This window comes from Eutrigla gurnardus (assembly GCF_963514095.1).
Source record: "Eutrigla gurnardus genome assembly, chromosome: 12".
Taxonomy (NCBI): domain Eukaryota; kingdom Metazoa; phylum Chordata; class Actinopteri; order Perciformes; family Triglidae; genus Eutrigla; species Eutrigla gurnardus.
The window spans coordinates 4,591,114-4,610,044 of record NC_139926.1 but is presented as its reverse complement, the minus strand read 5'-3'; the positions used below and the strand labels follow the sequence as shown (position 1 = coordinate 4,610,044).

General features: G+C 41.4%; 1 protein-coding gene across 1 annotated transcript in view; it reads left to right on the top strand.

Annotated features, from left to right (window-relative positions):
* neb (nebulin) overlaps positions 1-18,931 on the top strand; it is a gene marked incomplete at its 5' end in the record, with an annotated part of 95,054 nt that overhangs the window by 50,118 nt on the left and 26,005 nt on the right. Inside the window, 38 exons of the mRNA XM_084023114.1 lie at positions 493-696; positions 780-884; positions 1,067-1,174; positions 1,250-1,561; positions 1,673-1,777; positions 1,895-1,993; positions 2,366-2,467; positions 2,575-2,682; positions 2,767-3,078; positions 3,174-3,278; positions 4,335-4,439; positions 4,535-4,639; positions 4,743-4,850; positions 4,975-5,085; positions 6,421-6,618; positions 7,205-7,309; positions 7,389-7,493; positions 7,577-7,681; positions 7,777-7,884; positions 8,691-8,804; positions 8,895-9,092; positions 10,084-10,188; positions 10,337-10,441; positions 10,533-10,640; positions 11,485-11,592; positions 11,685-11,792; positions 11,878-11,982; positions 12,100-12,204; positions 12,291-12,389; positions 12,502-12,606; positions 13,037-13,141; positions 13,233-13,337; positions 13,520-13,624; positions 14,620-14,724; positions 14,819-14,923; positions 15,026-15,130; positions 15,249-15,353; positions 17,280-17,384. Of these exons, the coding sequence (XP_083879240.1) occupies positions 493-696; positions 780-884; positions 1,067-1,174; positions 1,250-1,561; positions 1,673-1,777; positions 1,895-1,993; positions 2,366-2,467; positions 2,575-2,682; positions 2,767-3,078; positions 3,174-3,278; positions 4,335-4,439; positions 4,535-4,639; positions 4,743-4,850; positions 4,975-5,085; positions 6,421-6,618; positions 7,205-7,309; positions 7,389-7,493; positions 7,577-7,681; positions 7,777-7,884; positions 8,691-8,804; positions 8,895-9,092; positions 10,084-10,188; positions 10,337-10,441; positions 10,533-10,640; positions 11,485-11,592; positions 11,685-11,792; positions 11,878-11,982; positions 12,100-12,204; positions 12,291-12,389; positions 12,502-12,606; positions 13,037-13,141; positions 13,233-13,337; positions 13,520-13,624; positions 14,620-14,724; positions 14,819-14,923; positions 15,026-15,130; positions 15,249-15,353; positions 17,280-17,384 (4,710 nt within the window). The remainder of the gene's footprint in view (positions 1-492; positions 697-779; positions 885-1,066; positions 1,175-1,249; positions 1,562-1,672; positions 1,778-1,894; positions 1,994-2,365; positions 2,468-2,574; positions 2,683-2,766; positions 3,079-3,173; positions 3,279-4,334; positions 4,440-4,534; positions 4,640-4,742; positions 4,851-4,974; positions 5,086-6,420; positions 6,619-7,204; positions 7,310-7,388; positions 7,494-7,576; positions 7,682-7,776; positions 7,885-8,690; positions 8,805-8,894; positions 9,093-10,083; positions 10,189-10,336; positions 10,442-10,532; positions 10,641-11,484; positions 11,593-11,684; positions 11,793-11,877; positions 11,983-12,099; positions 12,205-12,290; positions 12,390-12,501; positions 12,607-13,036; positions 13,142-13,232; positions 13,338-13,519; positions 13,625-14,619; positions 14,725-14,818; positions 14,924-15,025; positions 15,131-15,248; positions 15,354-17,279; positions 17,385-18,931) is intronic.

The window sequence follows — 18,931 nt, the reverse complement described above, 5'->3', positions numbered from 1 at the left end:
TGAATGAATGGACTTTATTTACGCCTTACGCCTTGCGCCGAAAGTAGACCAGGTTGGAGCTGGCGAGCTTTCAGCGCAGTCTCGGCGAGGCTTTTTGCCACGAAACTTCCGCTACGCCAAGCTGAATCTGTGACGCCTCCCCCTGCTGCGCCGCCACACCCATCTTGGCGCAGGCGATCCACCAAACTGCCAAACTGACGGTGCGCAAGGCTGCGCGGGTCGAAACTTGCACTGCGCCGGCTGCGCCACCCTGCGCCGGTCTACGAAACTAGGGCCCATAGAGTTCATCAAGACACTGTGATGGGCCGACCTAGACTGTAGCTCATAAATCACTGATACTTGATTGGTCATGAAGATGACTAATCAAGTGCACTTTGCCAAGGGGCGTTTCTGACAATGCTTTTAAGCATCTTGCTGACTCACCCAACCCCTTTGCTCTATCATAAAAACAACAGTATTTGTTGGTCTTAAAACTGATGTTTTGTCTTTTAGAATGTATACAGATCTGACCTGGAGTGGCTGAGGGGATGCGGTTGGTCACCGCACGACTCTGTGGATGTCATCAAAGCTAGAAACGCCCAAGCTATTTTGAACGAGAGGCTCTACCGCCAGCCACCGAGCTCTGTGAAGTTCACCAGCGTTACCGACCTCCCGGCTATCGTCTTGTCCAAGCAAAATGCTGACAACATCAGCGATGTGAGTATTTACATCTTAACAAAACAGATTTTGTACCAATATTTATATAAATGGGAAGTTAATGTTTTTATTCTTTCTGACAGAGGAAATATAGGGAAGTCTGGGATAAAGACAAGCTCACTATTCACCTGCTACCTGACGCCCCTGGCTTTCAACTGTCCAAGGCCAACGCTATCAACATCAGCAATGTAAGTTTGCATTATGAACAGCACTGCACCTGTTCTGTTGAAACCCTTAACACTTTACATAAATATCTTCAAGGTAGAGGAATATCTCATTTGTTGGAAAGGATTATTCAATCAGTACATGATCCCTGTGATTTTGGACCTGATGACACTATATACTGATCATATTTTCTTGCTGTGTCCAGAAACTGTACACAAAGACATGGGATGACCAGAAGGCCAAGGGCTACCATATCAAGGAGGATGCTATCGCTGTGCTGAAGGCTAGAGCCTCCCGAGATATCATCAGTGACGTAAGAAAGAAATACCGATTCATAAATGAGATACTTTCTTGGCTCTTTGTCATCATTCAATCTTGTCTCCTCCAGTACAAGTACCACGCAGGATACCGTAAGCAGGTGGGTCACCACATCGGAGCTCGCTGCGTCCAGGACGACCCCCTCATCATGCTGGCTATGAACTCAGCCAAGATCGCCAGTGATGCCCTGTACAAGAAGGACTTCAACAAGTCCAAGACCAAGTTCCACCTGCCGGTGGACATGCTGAATCTGGAGCTGGCAAAGAAATGCCAGAAACAAGTCAACGATTTCAACTACAGAACTCATCTGCACAACTGGACCTGTCTGCCAGACTCCACTGATGTGGTCCAGGCCAGGAAGGCCTACGACCTGCAGAGTGATGTAGGTGGATGGTAGAGGATCGTATACAGTCACATGCTTGTTGTCACATGATGAGAGTTATATAATAATGTCGTGGAAACACATAACCATGGGCCTGTTTTGTCTCCTCAGGCTGTATATAAATCAGATATGGAATGGTTACGTGGATGTGGATGGATGCCACATGAGTCTGTGGAGGTTTTGAAGGTGAAACATGCACAGAAGGTCCTGGCTGATGTGAGTATGACCACAATTTGACTTTTGAGTTATTCATAAAATTCTGTACATTAACATACATTTGTAAGCGTTTAAAAAACCCTATTGTTCTTACATGTCTGTCTTGCTATTTTACAGAGAGGCTACCGTGTCAAGTTAGACGAGCAGAAATTCATCGTTCCAACTGACAGAGTCGACATGGTTAATGCCAAGCACGCTGCTGACGTGCTCAACGAGGTGAGGGTGACTCTATTCTGGCTATTCAGATCCTGTTAGGATATGTTCTTTTGAGTCCACTGGTTCCCAACCTATTATTACTTTTATCTAATATGGCGACAAAATGAAACAATCATATTAAACTGGCTTTATATAATGTTCAGAGTTCTGTTCTAGAAATGAATGTAAATTATCACATATTTAATAACATAATGCCTCATTTGCTTTAACAAACAGAAAACTTACTTTCAGTAATCACCTGGGGAAGTTTAATGCCTATATATATTAGTTAAAAGGAAACCAGTGAAATTAAAAGGTTGGGATCCACCTAACAGCATAGAGACAATGACAGATTCGTCTGGTAACTGCATTTTGATGTATCACTCTGCTTAGGCGAAATATCGTGAGGCCTGGCACCAAGACAAGACCAAGTACTCACTGGTGGACACTCCAGGTCTTGCCACGGCCAGAGAGGTGGCCAAGAACATTCACCCGGTGAGAAGACTCTTCAACAAATTCAACTATACTATCCTTTACCAATTATCAGCTTGATAAGCAGTGCATCACCACAAACCGTTAACAACCATTTCCATCTGTTGCAGAAACTGTACACCAAAGCTTGGGATGCGGTCAAAGCCACAGGCTACTTCATGCCAGGTGATGCTGTTCCAATCAAGCAGTGCATCCATAACAGTCAAGTGCAGAGTCAAGTGAGTAGTGGGACAAAGTTGTTCAGAAGAAGTACATTTATTTACAGAGTTGTTCTGAATGTATGATTTCTGTGTGTCCTGCAGCATAAGTACCTTGCAAGCTACCGTAAGCAGGTGGGCCACCACATCGGGGCCCTCAGCGTCCTGGACGACCCTCTCATCATGCTGGCTATGAACTCAGCTAAGATCGCCAGTGATGCCCTGTACAAGAAGGACTTCAACAAGTCCAAGACCAAGTTCAACCTGCCCGTGGACATGCTGGCCTTCGAGCTGGCCAAGAAATGTCAGAGACAAGTCAATGACGACCTGTACAGAACCCGCCTGCACCAGTGGACCTGTATGCCAGACTCCAGTGACGTCATCCAGGCCCGCAAAGCCTACGATCTTCAAAGTGACGTGAGTACTAATCCCACCAACGAGGACCTCTTTATCATATTCATACCATAAACTGACATAAACCTCTATGGTAACGTGTTGCTTTCTGTCTTCAGTTTGTGTACAAGGCTGACATGGAATGGCTGCGCGGCTGCGGCTGGGTGCCAGCCGAGTCCGTTGAACACGTCAAAGTCAGGAAGGCCCAGGCGATCCTCAACGAGGTTGGTGTGCTGCAGGAGTGGGACTCACCAGAGACCCACCATACGAAAGACGATCTTCTTGGGATTTGAAACATGTTGCTATATGCTGAGTATTGCAAATACTGCAAGGTTTTACCTTTTTTCAACTGCAAATCTTATTTATTTTCGTTTTATTTCATCTTTATTGAATTTTCAACAACAAGAAAAAAACTACATTGACAATAAATTAATAATGAAATGAATGAAAACAAAACAAAACAACAGACTTTCTTAAATTAAAATAGGAAAACATAATAATATGCATATACATGTATACACACACACACATTAAGGTCACCATGGGGGAAGCACATCTTAATTAAAACTTTTGTGAATTTGAAGTTTTCTTATGATTTCTTACGTTTTTATTGCAGGAAAATGTGTTTGCCAGTCAAGTAGACAGACTTAGCAACACATAAATGTCATAAATGTTGCATCATACACCTGACTAATTGAACTGTTAATTACAAGCAAGCAAACTTTATTTTTATAGAACATTTAATTCCATAAATATATTGAGATAAAACTAAAGAGATAAGTTTACAAATTAAAACAGACACATGAATAATGCTTGTGAATAAAAAGCATTAAGAAGTTAAAGTAATCAAGAGCAACAACCAATCAGTTGATATCAGTAAGATATACATGTGATGTATAAAACAATTGAATTAAAACTTAAAGAATAAAATGAAAACAAATCAACAGATGACACGTAGGTTAAAACCAATGAAAAAGTAAGAACAACAAATTACACACAATTATAAATCCAATCCTGTTGACTCCTGACCACACCAGAGAAACACCTCCAGCGGACTAAAGATGCAAGTGTAACCAAAAGGTTTATCTTGTATTTACCATGTTAATAGTTTATATAATAAAAGATCAATACTTTACTACAATAATCCATGCTAAATATCGAGATTACTATGCTGTATCATCCTTGTATACTGTGTTGCACTACTGTTGTCTCTTTTCCTTTTAGCACGCTTTGTGTCCGTTCCTTGTGTCTCGTCTCAATGCTGTGGTTTTACATTGCAGAGGCTCTACACCAAGAATGCCAAAGACAACTTTGCAAAGTTCACCCTGATTGTGGATCGCCCTGAGCTTGTCTTGGCGAGGATAACCGCTGCAAACCTCAGTGATGTATGTAAAAAAAAAAAAATTTGATTTTGATTCTTAAGAAGCCTAGTATTAAGCAATAATCCAATCTAAATTGTGTGTTTTGCTTCCTACTATAGCTGAAGTACAAAGAGACCTTCAATGCAGAAAAGGGTCAATATATCGGCTCAGAAGACACTCCTCAACTGGCCCATAGCAGGGAGGTGTCGAAGAACATCAGTGAGGTAATACAACATATATATTATTCCATCAGTATTTGGTGATTCTACAGACCATCATATCATCATCATCAGCCTTGTGTTAAACGTTGTGCCTGTGGGATTTCAGAAACTCTACAAACAGCAATGGGACACGTCAAAGGCTACAGGCTACCAGCTGGACCATCAATACATCCCACTTCTCTCGGGCAAGAAGGGCAGGGAGATCGCCAGTGATGTGAGTGTCCTACTCCTCTTTATCCTGGTCATTGCTGATAATAAGGCAAAAACATGTGGAATCATGATTTCTTCCTACAGAATGTAAACAAAAGTTGAGATTTTATTATTATGGTTCCTTCAAGGTCAAGTACAAGGACACCCATGAGAAGGCCAAGGGTCACTACGCGGCTGCGACGCTGGTGGACTTCCCTGAGGTGATGCGCTGTGGAGATCAGGAGAAGAACAAGGGACTGGTAAGATTACCTTCATAACATTGCATCTATTCCAAACCCTAGACCAGCCACCGTGACCGTTTTCCACTTTGACGTCACTCTTTGGCTTATCGACTATCATTTTGAGGCATTGACTTTTGCATGTTGGACATTTTGTTTTTGTGGAGCCAGACGTTACCATATTTGGATGAGAAGGTGGAGCTCGGGAGGAGTATTAGCATAACCAATGCTAGCTCTAGTTAGCTTGGTTACAAGGTGCATCCGTAATTCATGTTAACTGTAATATTTATTGCGATGCTAACGGAAAACATTCTCTAAACAAATTGTACCTGCCAAGCCCCGCCCTAAAGCATCCCCTGCTTTCTGGTCTGGTGGACTCTAAATGGACCATAATGTACTAAATGAACATCATGCTGGATTGAAGAAGACTTGAAAAGATTGAGACCATAAACTTGTGTTTACAATGTTTACCGAGATAATACATCAGTGAGAAGTAGAGTCACTTTCTCATAGACTTCTATACAAGAAGACTTATTGTTGCAACAAGGAGTCGCCACCTGATGTCCAAGAGAGAGAATGCAGATTTTATGCATTTCAGCATTGGCTTCACCTTTCAGCACTGGAGGTTCCACATTGTTCCACACATTTTCCAACACTTTTGCAAGCTAACAAGAGCCTAAAAGGTGGGAGGGACATCCATCCATGAATATTCAGAAACTACTGAATTGGTCTGAGCAATTGATTAAAACATTAAAATATACCCACTGCTGTCTAAGTGCGGAAGATGCCATACGTATTTTTTCCATACAGTTACTGGGTCTCATATTGATTCAGTTTTTTTTTTAATAAGTGCCACATCCACATTTAAAGATGTAGCTTCACCAAACACTAAGTAAATCACACTACTTGTGTGTTGACTCAGTATTTGAAAGCATAACTGCATTATATTATATTACATTGTGAAGATTCACCTGCAGCATTCATTTGTTTTCCGAAACATAAATAATGTAATTTCCACCATAAATTGATGCAAAAAAGAAAAAAAATCACAAGAATACAGGAAATTATGCTTAACATTTCTTGGGGGAGGAGCCCCAGAACACTTACAATACTTTAACTTCAAATTAATAAAATTTATTTAACGAAAGCACCACAAAATAGCAAATAATAGCATAAATTTTTTTCAAAAGAATGAAAAGACATTAAAAGTCAAATGATCACTTGTTTTTTTTGTTTTTTTTATAGCATTTTTAAGCATTTAAATCATTTTCTCTAATAAGATGTCTTTGGGGTCAACTTGTTTCACTTTGGTAAAGACGATGTAATGAACTTCTCACGGTCCGCATGTCTTCACAGAGGGTCTACCATAAGGACTACCATCAAACCAAGACCAAGACCCACCTCCCACCCGACATCATCGCTAACTGCGTTGCTAAGCGTTGCCAGGACATGCTGAGTGACGTCCTCTACCGGACCTACCTGCACCAGTGGACATGCCACCCTGACCAGGAGGACGCCATCCGCGCCCGCAAGACCAACGAGATCCTCAGTGATGTAGGTTCCTTCTTCAGGCACACCTGCTGCTGTACCTGAGTTTAGACGTTTGACATCTCTACAAATCAAGAGATATTGTACCAGCAGTCATTTTGGAGCCCAGATCTTGGAATATGAAGTGAGATTGTTCTTTGTTACTACAGGTTTTTTGGCTAGCAGCTTACGTTCGCTGTGACTGCACAGCGTTAGAGATCAGCTTCATATAATAATAATAATAATAGTAGTAATAACTTTATTTATATAGCGTCTTTAAAAACTGAGTTTACAAAGTTCTTTGACAGACGAGGCAAAAGCAAGATACATGCAATAAAACAACAGAAAGCCAAAGAACACTGATACAACAGTACAAAACATGAAACAGGAAATCCAAATAAAGTGCAATAAGAGAAAAAGTAAATTAAATATATAAATAAAAGTTGTAAAAAAACAACATAACGAAAAGCCATTCTGTATAAATGGGTTTAAATAAATATTAAATATAATAATATCTTTTTAAAAGCGATCTAGCATATTAAAATGATTTTTACTCATTCAGATCTCCATTATGGAACATGTGTTTGTGCTTTCTGCTGTTGTCATTCAACAGGTGTTTTACAAGGAAGACCTGACCTGGATGAAGGGTATGGGCTGCTTCGTCTGGGACACCCCGGAGATCCTTCGTGCCAAGAACTCCTACAATATGCAGAGTGAAGTGAGTAACAACATGGAAGACTTCCAGAAACCTTATTTATGATGTACAGGATTTCATTCTGTAATATCTTCCCTTACAGCTTAAATACAGACAGGATGCCAAGAAAGAATTCAACAACTACTCCATCGTGACGGACACACCGGCTTATGTGACTGCTGTGCTGGGTCACACCTGGGCGAGTGATGTGAGCGAGCTGCACTTTTACAAACATTTATCAGTGTTGTAGTTTAGAATGGAGCGCATTAATGAAACAATTGTCATTGGCAGCTCAACTACAGGGAGGCCTATCATAAGGAGAAGCACCTGTATACAGCTGTTCTGGAAACATACGACTATGCAAGATGCCACAACTTCAAGCACTACTTCAGCAAAGTAAGTGAACATGAACGCATCTCTGCTTCTGTCGGGACACACTTACCGGCTTTGTTAACAACATGGTGATACAATTTTGGCTTTTCCGTCCACAGAAACAGTACAGTGACGCCTGGGACAAAATCAAAGCCAAGGGCTACCAGATTCCACATGACTCCCACGCCCTGCAGCACGCCAAACAGCAGAAGGTCATCCTCAGCAGCGTGAGTTCACCTTCTGTTTTATTTCCTGCCGTGTTATCACCTGTTTGACTTCTGACACCTTTAATCAGGACCGGGTGTCCTTTGGAAAGTTATGATAATGATATCTTGAATTCGATACCAGAACAAAACTTTTAAATGGTAAATGGACCTGCATTTATCTAGTGCTTTTCTAGTATTTTCTAGTCTTTTCTAGTCTTTCCGACCTCTCAAGACGCATTTACACTGCGTGTCTACATTCATTCATTCACACACACTCATACACTGATGTCAGAGGCCGCCATGCAGGGTGTCGTCTGCCCATCAGGATTTTATCTAATCTAATCTCATTCACACCTGATCTTCTGACTGGAGCAGCGCGTGTGTGAATGAAAACATCCATAATTAGTGACTATGTTTCTATGAATGACTACAGCTCATTTCTCTCCTAAAATACTTTAAATACATTCAGTTTTCTTGAGATGACAGTTATTAAGGTTAACATTTTCATTGTGAATAGTAAGAGGTATTAGTTCATGTTGGCAACATCAAACACTCATTCTACCACCTCACCAAACTCTGTTCTCTAATTTAACATTTTACAGTTTCTTTACATATTTAACAGTTGGTTTTCCAAATATGTATCACTCTTTTCTTAATCCACATGAACCGCTCTCCACATCAGTATAAAGTAGATCCATCTCTCAGAACCTATTTCGTTAGTGTGTTGTTCACCACCGAGCCTAACGCTACCAACAACTTTCTCCTCCTTGAAACGATAACCAGTCCTACCTTTTAAAAGACAACATGAATCCTGTTGCCCCCTTTAGGTAAAGTACAAGGAGGATTATGAGAAGTTCAAATCCCTCTACAGTCTGCCCAAGTCTCTGGAGGACGATCCAGCAACCGCTCGCTGCATCAAAGCTGGAAAGCTGGTCCTTGACGTAAGTTACATGTTGAGCCGTTTCATCTCATCTTCTCTTCACGAGGAGGAGGAATACAGGAGAATACAGGTGTGTTGTCCATCTTTATAGCGCCTGTACAAGGAGAACTATGAGAAGACCAAGGCCAAGAACCACATCCCTGCAGACATGCTGGAGATCCTGTCTGCCCATAAGACCCAGTCCAGCGTCAGTGAGATCCACTACCGCAAGCGTCTGCACCAGTGGATCTGCCTCCCTGACCTGCAGATGTACACCCAGGCACGCAAGGTCAACGAGCAGCTCAGCGACGTGAGTAACTACATACTCATCATACTATACCTCCTAATTGAACCTGCTCTGTATAAGCACCTTATAGAGTGCAAGATCATATATTATTTTAGGGAAGATATCTTATCATTATAATATTTTATCCAGTTAGCAACTGCCTTCATGTTTTCTTTATTTATAAATACAGTAAACATTCAAGGAAACTACATTGCGTGGCAAATTCTGAAAATAATCGTACTTTTATGGCTGCTAAACCTACAAACATGGGATGAAAAACACCCAAACAGTGTAATTCTAACCTAATTATGAAATAATATAAAAGAGAAATCTCAGGGTGCTTCACATACAGGATAGAAACGGTCAAGGTTTAACATTTAAACGAAACAATTGACACAAAAGAACCATGCACACAGAACATTATCAATAAAATATTTCAAGTTTAAAAGTAAATAACACAGAGACAGTATTTAGTGACTTAAAAGGAGAACGTGTGTGAGCCAGGACCCGAGGGGAGGCAGGGAGGAGCAGGTGGCTCTTCAGACGCAAACTCAGCCCCTCATTTTCTCCCTAATGTTGGTAATGCTGCTGCCTTAGTTCTACTACTACCAATAACAGTCTACTAAGTTATTAAAAAAAAATGTTAAAAGTCCCCTGCATGTAATTTCTGAAAATACATCAGAAAAACATCATTGTATTGTAAAAGAAAATATGCATATTATTTACCCCCTATTCTCTTTGCAAAAAAAGTATGAATTGCACTCAACTGCAAAGCTCTATGTTATGCTGTTATATCATAAGGGCAATATCTGTTGTGAAACAGACTTGATGTGCAATTCATGGTGCGGCCAGCAGCCGTAAGCCATTCTTTGTGACCCTGCAAGTTGAAATTCGAAACCATTAGAAAGCCGTAACGTACGCTTCAGAGAGCACTCATGCTTTTTGAATCTGTATACTGTATAATAAAGGGTCTGTAATACAAACAACTGGGGTGTTTCTTGTGTTCTCTCCACAGATCTTCTACAAGGATGACCTGAACTGGCTGAAGGGTATCGGCTGCTACGCCTGGGACACGCCGGAGATCCTCCGTGTCAAGCATGCTGGTGATCTTCAGAGCGAGGTCTGTCGGTCCTCAATACGTCCACTCGGTTTCACAACTTCTTCACTTACTTGCTTTAAAAGTTGTCCTTCCAGTAATCCTCCATAGACTCATCGTAACTCGTGTTTAATCAGAGGCTGATCGTCTCATCCTCATGTTTCTATTCCAGAACAAGTACAGATCCAAAGGAATCGCTTCTTTCAAGGAGTACTCGGTGGTGACGGACACGCCGGTGTACGAGACGGCCAAGCAGAACTCTCAGAACCTCAGCGACGTAAGTCTCCCGAACAACGTTCTCGCCTCATTAATGTCTATATTTCTCAACATTCTGACCATACATCTTTTTTGTTCTTCTCTTTTTGCAGCTGCACTATCGCTACGATTACAACGCCAACATCAAGGGCACCTGCACTGCTCCTGCTGTTACCATGGACACGGAAAGGGCACGCCTGGCTAACTACATCCAGAGTGATGTAAGATGTTATACTAATGATCCTCACATATGTGTACTCGAAGACTGTGATCACATATTCAGGATAGAAGTTGTTTATGCAATAGCAGCAATTTGAGATTTTAGACACACACTCATCATCACTGAGGTGTGGCGGCCATTACTGTGATCTTTGCTACACTTTTTCATTTCATTGTGGGAGTCTGTGTGGGTATATTATATTATTTATATAATATATAAATATTTTCTAGTGAATTGATACTGAATAAAAATGATATCCTTTAAGAAAAACACAACTATACAGTTCTCCAGCCAGCCAGCTATGTTGAATGTTTATTTTCAGCCCGTTCTCATCCAGATGTGTCAAACAACGCAGCTTAGTCAGAGCTCCAAGGATTCTAACTATGACGCTCTACGTTCCCCTCTAGCATCACTTTATCACGTGTCAGTGTCCTTTCAAAATAAACTTCACAGGATGTTTAGACAACCATTCAGCTCGGTTTAGGAAAAGAGTGTTTGATGTTACCTTGATTGATTACTGAGTCACATGACTATCAACATTAATGATTTGCATTACTGACGACTGACAGATGACAACGTTTCCTTTTAGTTTAACAACAGTCGCCTGGGTTAGAGCCGACGTCGTCACAAATGTACAAGCTCATGTTGCCGTTAGAGTGGCGTCCTGACGAGTTAGAAGCTCCAAACATCGGATTCAAACTGTTAGCAGCATCTTCATGTCTGCTTGTCACACGTTCAGCTGTCAGAAACGAGTCACACACCTGGAGTCCATTTGTTTGTTTCCCATTCACCAGCCTTGGTGTTTAATGTTCTTGGTCTCACCCTGTCGTCCTGTCTTCTCCCAGAACTGGTACAAAGAGGCCAACAAGAGCTCCATGCCCACTGGTTACTCCCTCCCCCACGACACTCCTCTCATCAAGCAGGCTAAGATGAACAGCATTGTCACCAGCAATGTACGTACACTCTTTTCACAGCGACTAAACCTTTCTGCAAGTAGAGCTTTTTTATGTAACGGAATCATGTAAATGTGCTTTTATTTGTGCAGGTGAAGTACAAGGAAGCCTTCGAGATGACGAAAGCAAAGGGCTACACGCTTCATCCGGAGGGCGTCAGCTTCGTCAACACCAGGAAGGTTAACCAGATGACCAACAATGTAAGATCAGACACACAGATTCACATTACGGCCGACACTCTTCCTGGATGAAACCGCCTCACGTGTTGCCGTCTTTCTTGTACAGCGTCTGTATCGGGAAGACTACCACAAGCAAAAAGACAAGATCCACACAACCTACGACACCCCCGACATCAGACAAGTCAAGATGAACCAGACTCACCTCAGTGAAGTATGGAAGCATCTTCACACCATTTATGTCATCCATGCAGCCGTTTCTATTCACGTTTGGAAACGGCGTTTAAATAGGGCTTTTTATTCACGCCGTCTTTCTGTTCCCTCCTCATAGCTGTGCTACAGAGAGAAATACTACAACAGCAGAGGCCAGCTCATCTCCATGCCCATCACACCGCAGCTGATGCACTGCTACCACGTCAATGAGATCACCAGCGACGTACGGCCAAAACACACACAACATTCACTTTCAAACTTTAGTTAGAAAATCTCGTGTAAAATCATTTTGTGTTTTTCCTTGTTTAGCTTAAATACAAAGAGGATCTGACATGGCTGAGGGGCATCGGCTGCTTCTTGTATGACACCCCAGAGATGGTCCACGTCCGCAACATCACCAAGCAAAGGGTATGTGTGTCCATTTATATCTCTCTATATATACATACAGTGTATATAACCCTCATTTAAAGTCACAACCAGCTTCCTGCAGTGACATCCATCCTCTGACTGTCCTCTACAGGTGACCTATCCAGTGGAGGCTAAGAAGAACCTTGCCAACTTCGCCGTGGTCCTGGACACTCCAGAGTATAAACGTGTGACTGAGCTCAAGACCCACATGAGCAACGTGAGTCTTTATCATGTTATATTAAAGTGGCAACCCTCAAGATTGTAGTCCTGGTTCATTTGGCAGCAGCCTGCTGACTGGTGGTACGACAAGGCCAACAGAACAAACACAGCTGTTTCTACACCTCAGAACATATCATTCAAAAGTTCACCGTCTCCTCTTTTTTTACTGAAAACACAGACAACATCCCAAGTTATTTTCTTCTTCAGGAGATCAATATATAAATATTGATTATATATTGCTGCAGACGCCATAATACTGCACAATATATACAAATATATTATATACTTTCATCACTGTCACAATAATGACTTAATATGTATTTAAATGAAAATGATTGTCAGGTCTCGACATTATGTTCAGTAAAGTGTCAGAAAACAAAGATGGCGACCGATCTGAGGCTTGACTTTCCCTGCTTCTCTTTCTCCAGCTGATCTACAAAGCTCAGAGCAAGGAGGACATGGCGAAGGTCACCACCACCTTGGACTCTGTGGACATCATGAGAGCCAAATGGGCTCAGCAGCTGACCAACAAGGCAAGTTCACATGCACCATCACCCACTGAAGGGATTCTGTTCCACACATGTGTTTTCTTCTGCTGAAGGTCCCGTCTCTGTTTCTCTGCAGTACCAGTACACCAACCTGGCCAGCCAGGAGAGATCTCATTTCACTCACGAAATGGAAACTCCAAACATGGGCCATTCTAGGAGAATGAAAGTGATCTGCAGCGATGTAAGTCTTCATCATACCTTCCTCACGTGCTTTTCAAATGAGTATATCTCAACAGTGTTTATTTGTATTCAGTGATGTATTACTGCTGGAGAGTAGGAACACGTGTAATTGTTCTGAGTGATCATGTCACTAGAATGATCTGACTGTCTTCCGATGTGATGTGGAAATGATTTCTCCCTTAGAACAAATACAAAGACCAGTATGAGAAGATGAAGCACAGATACACTGCCATTGCTGACACACCTAACCTGATCCGGGCCAAGAAAGCCTACCTCCAGTCCAGTGATGTGAGTACGCTGACCCATCCATATCTGATCCTCTAGTTCTTCTGCTCCACCTTAAACAGTGAACCTGTGTTTGCATGGGGAGATTAGGGATGGGACGATGTAGCATTTTATTGTGGGTCATGAGAGAAAACCACGAAAACCACCATCAGTTGGTCGTGGTGAATTTCCATAATCGGGAATACCGTCATGTGAGGGATTAGAAGAGAAGTGAAAAATAGAGTCTGATTTTTAAAAGGAAATAAGGAATAATTGTGTAACAGTTGCTCAATGTTGCTATTTTCTTAATTGATCCTATCCGTCCTCATGATCTCATTGTTTCCACTAAAAACTGTGTCCTCTCTTTGAAGCATCATAAATATTTGTTTCTCCAAAAGAAGTCATTCCAGTGTTTTAGCTCCATTTTAAGAGATCAAAGCTCATTTTGATGATTATCGTGATTCGCAATTATTTTGGTCAGTGATATTTTCACACCGTCCCGTGCCTACTGAAGATATATAAAGCCATTATAGGACTTTAGTGATAACTATAATCTATTAAACCTGTGTAACTCCACCTGAGGAAACTAGCCAAGAATTTCATTAGTAAATGTGTTTGTGTTTGTGGCCTACAATAGTCTACACTGATTTGCACTGGTAGGATTTTTTGGTATAGTTGAATAGAACAATATTAACCTAAAGAAAATCTGATTTGCCAAAAGATTTAATTTTATATAGTCTCTCAACCCTCAGAAATACGCTAATCTTAATTGACGGTATGGCTGGTTATGGATTAGAGGTCTTATTTTTGTTGTTATTATTATTATTATTACTATTACTTTGTTTTAATTCATTATTTTGACAATTAGTATTTTCCATTATACACCTTTTCATGTTATTGTAAATATTACGGCAGAAGAAAATACAATAAAAACACGTAGAAGTACTTTAAATGTGTACAATACATCTGAATTAGAAATGCTCCACATAATGATCATCTCTTGTTGCTGATGTGTGCAGCTGCGTTACAAGGAGACCTTCGAGCTCTCCAAGGGTCACTACCACACAGTGAAGGATGCCCTGAACATCACCTACCACCGCAGGGTCACCGACGACATCAGCGAGGTCAGCGGCTGAACTCAGCTCATTGATGACAAAGTGGTGACGATGGTAATCATTCCCTCTCTCACTGTGCTATTTGTCCACCTCTCTCCTTCAGGTTAAATACAGAGAGAAGTACATTAACTCTCTGGGAACGTGGAAGTCCATCCCCGACCGTCCCGAGTTCTTCTTCAGCAAAATGGCCAGCGATAACGTCAGCAGCGTGAGTTCTTCACCTTGTGCTGAAATATTTGCCCACGGCAGATAGAAGTGCATATTATCATGAATATTTGTATCAAATCCCCTGTTTCCTGTCCCTCTTTAGGTCAAATACAAGGAGGACCTGGATTGGCTGAAGGGTATTGGCTGCTTCGTGTGGGACACACCTGAGCTGAAGCAGGCTGAGAGGAACAAGGCGCTGTACAGCGAGGTGAGCCGTCCGTTCAGTTCATCACTTCAGAACATGTTTGCTTCTTTACGTCAAACTCTAAACAATCCTTTTTATTCTACTCTATGAAGAATCTAACCGTTTGATTTCCTGTTAACAGAGAGTGTACAAAGCGTCCTCTGAGAAGAACAGAGGCAACTTCAAGTACAGCTGCGACACTCCGTTCTTCCAGGCTGCCAAGTACGCCTCCACGCTCATCAACGACGTGAGTCCCTTTAGTCGATCTCAATACAGTCTTGACCTTTCTAAACATTGTTATTCTGACTGTTGAAAACCATCTGTAATGTAGACACGTTAATGACCTTTCTCTATCTCTGTGCGTCTCTATTGGACTCTCTGCTTGGAGGTAAAAGAGTGTGAATTCACAGTATTATGTGATTATTGACAGTAATCTATAGGACCCGCTCTTTTAACGAGTAGCTGAAATATCAAGTGTATGAAATGTGTCCATTGTTCTTCGTATCGACCTGTTTCAGTGGTGGAGGAAGTACTCGGATACTTTACTTTAAGTAGAGCTGAAACTTCTGTATCGTTATGGATTTCATAATGTTGGGAGGAATTTGATTTGATTGTTGAAAAGATCAGCTTATTGGTTGAAATTGGCATTATGTTTTGTTTTCCAGGAAGAAAACAATATTTGATTTTGATATTAAAATTCGAAGACTTCCGCTTGAATTTAAGTAGAAGTAAATATATCAGTTTAAAAATACACTATTACTTGTGAAAGTTCTATCCGCAAAAAAACTCCTTTCACAGTGTTATGTTATTATAGAATATTATAATATTCTGTTTTTAATCATCAGGAATAGGCTACATGTAAGATGTAATTATGGAGCCAGTTTGAGATACTTTTATACTATCAGCAGTTTAGTTGAATTAAAAAAAAGAGCACAGAGTATTTTTATCAAGTATAAAGTATTGATATATATGTCAAGTAAAGTACGAATGCAGTACTTGAGTAAACGTACTTTTCTCCACCACTGACTTGTTTTTAACCGTCCTGAGTCCTGGAAAGGTCTCATCATAAAAGCGATATGAAGTTTTGTGGATGTTTGTGTTTAACTACCTTGTGATGTTGTGAGCAGAGAGCCTACAGAGCTTCTTATGAGAAAACCAAGGATAAGTTCACCATAACGACAGATGATCCTAGATACAAGCTGGCCAGGGAGAACAGGAAGATGAGCCAGGTAAACCCGGGCACCTGGTTGTTCGACCGGCCGGCCTGCTCCGCTGCTACCTCCAGTCCGCTCTTCCAGACCTCTCACACTGGTGCATGAGGTCGTGACCTGCCGGTGGTGGTCGTCGCATGAGCGATACAGCTCTCTGTATCGGTCTCGTTGTCTCTCTCTCTCTTAGGTCGCTGTAAGCAGCGCCACTCAAGCAGCGGCTGGACGGCTGTCTTGAGTGAGCAGGACTCTCCTTTATCTGTGCCATCAGAGAGACAGTTTGATTTGAGTCGTCTTAGCATCACAAAACGTTTAGGATTTAGGATATGACCACAAAAGTACCTGAAACATAACCATGAAAGTGTCATTCAAACTGACCACAAGGGGCCGTTTCAAATGCAAAAAAGGACACAGCTCCATTCAAATCAGAATCATCTCAAATCTTCACAAAAGGTATTCTGAAATAGGTGGCGCTACCAGGTCCAATCATGTGCGTGGGCCATAAATCACCTGGATAATGGATGTTTTTAATGCCCCCCCTGCCAGAGTGTGCAAACCGACTGGCTGCATAGACGTCATGCTGAAACACGTCTTTCTTTAGACACAATGAAACCAGCTGAGGAGACTCAGTGAAGCAGGAAACCCTGTGCTGCAGCTTTGATTTTGGCAGATGAGCTGCTTCCTTCTGTTCACCAAAAAAAGCTAAGAACCTGGAATGGCTACTTTTTGATTATTATTGATTTATTATTTGCCCATAATGAAATTATCCTCATTAGGTTACTATCAAGCTTAGCACTCCGGAATATGACTATTTCTGTCCGTCTGAAGGCACAGATGAGGACAAACAGCTCCGTGCTCACACTGGGATCTCCGGAGTCCTTCTACGGTCCTCCCAGTGTTGCTGCTGTTGTTCATGTGTCCTGAACTGTGGCATGCTGTGTGTGTGTTTGTATGTTCGTGGACAGACGAGGTATAAATCCAGAGCAAAGGATCTGCTAAAGAGCGGCTGCAATGAGCTACACCGCCCTGACATCCTCACAGCCCTTTACCAGACCACTATGAGCAGTAAGGTAAACAGCCACAGAGCGGTAACCATGGTAACCCCAAACAGGAAGGAAATAAATCCAGCCTGTGTAGCCACCGGATCACTTTGTTCCTTCCCTCCATTCAAAGCACTTTAACTTCCACACGCTCCACCTTCTCTTCATGCTCTAATCCCCCATCACTTCTCTTCCTGTCTCACTGATGAGCAAACATTTAACTCGAATGAGCCTTCAAATGTCTGTCATCCCCTTTTTTCATTGTTATATAAATGTAATATGGTGCTACCAGCTGCTGTCGGACGGGCTCGTTAATACAGCTGCTGCCTCCCTTTGGAGAGCAAACTGTTTATGGAAAGGTTGTTCTTGAAACGACATGTATGGACTATTGGAACACTCAGGTGTAAAACTTGAAATTGTACATTGCTGGACTAGTATGATCTCATTAGTGTAGCCTGACACAGTGCAGAAATACCAGCTTTGAACACAGTGAACAGCATTCGAATGTTGATTTAAAATTTCACTGTCAACATTATGAATGCAGCTTCCAACTCTTCGGTACATCCCTGTTTAACTCATCTTAAAATGCAGTGCAGGAGTTTCTCCCTAGCAGACGGACGTATCTGGAATCAGAAATACAACAATTAGGATTTATCTATTGTCTATTGTTGTAACAGTTAGAAATAACCCATTATCCAGTTTTATTGAGGTTTATTACACAAACTTCAAGTTTACCTTTTTTCGTCATTTTTAAACTACCTCGATGAAACATAACACAAAAACAGCAGGAGTCATAACTAAATGAACATGAAACATAACAAAAGACACCCCCAGGCCGACATAATGATATTATTAGTTATAGTTCATATTATAAAGATCAGTACTTGGTGTGTGTGTATTGATACCATTTGGCCAGAATCTGATTTTTCCCCCCTCCTAATTCTCAGTATCTCCTTATCCAGTGCAGGGATTACCTTCCTTTGAGAATATTCTCTCTTGTTATAAATAAGACTATTCCAAATAATTTAGCGTTGTGATTGTTCCTTGGACCAAAATAGAGGTGCTAGTTCCAGGTCATTTCCAACCGATCACTTCTCTCCAACAGTTTTACACATAGTGTCACTCCACTAAAATGCCACAGTCAGACATGTTTGAGTTCACCGTCTTGTCTTTGTTGGTTTACTGAGCAGTCGTGTGCCGGTGAGCCACATGGACTCTGCTTACTGGTAACACATGTCCTCGTCTTCATCTTCACCTGGAAGATACTCCCTCTGTGTTTCTGCATCTTTCATAAAGCATGTTTTTATACACGTATGCATGCTCCACCTCGCTCATGACACATACTCTATTATTTTAAGTCATTTTAATACATGTGAGACAACTCTTTCTGAGTGTTTGCTTATATTTTTAGAGAACTATACAAGAAAAGCAATAAGAGTAAATGAAAATCAAAATAATCAAATTGATTTTACACATAAGCTTTATTATGTAATAACAGAAAGAGATTTTAAATCAAATGATCTTGTCAGAGTATACATGAACACAAGCCAGTGATTATTACAGTGGCCTCCTGCTGA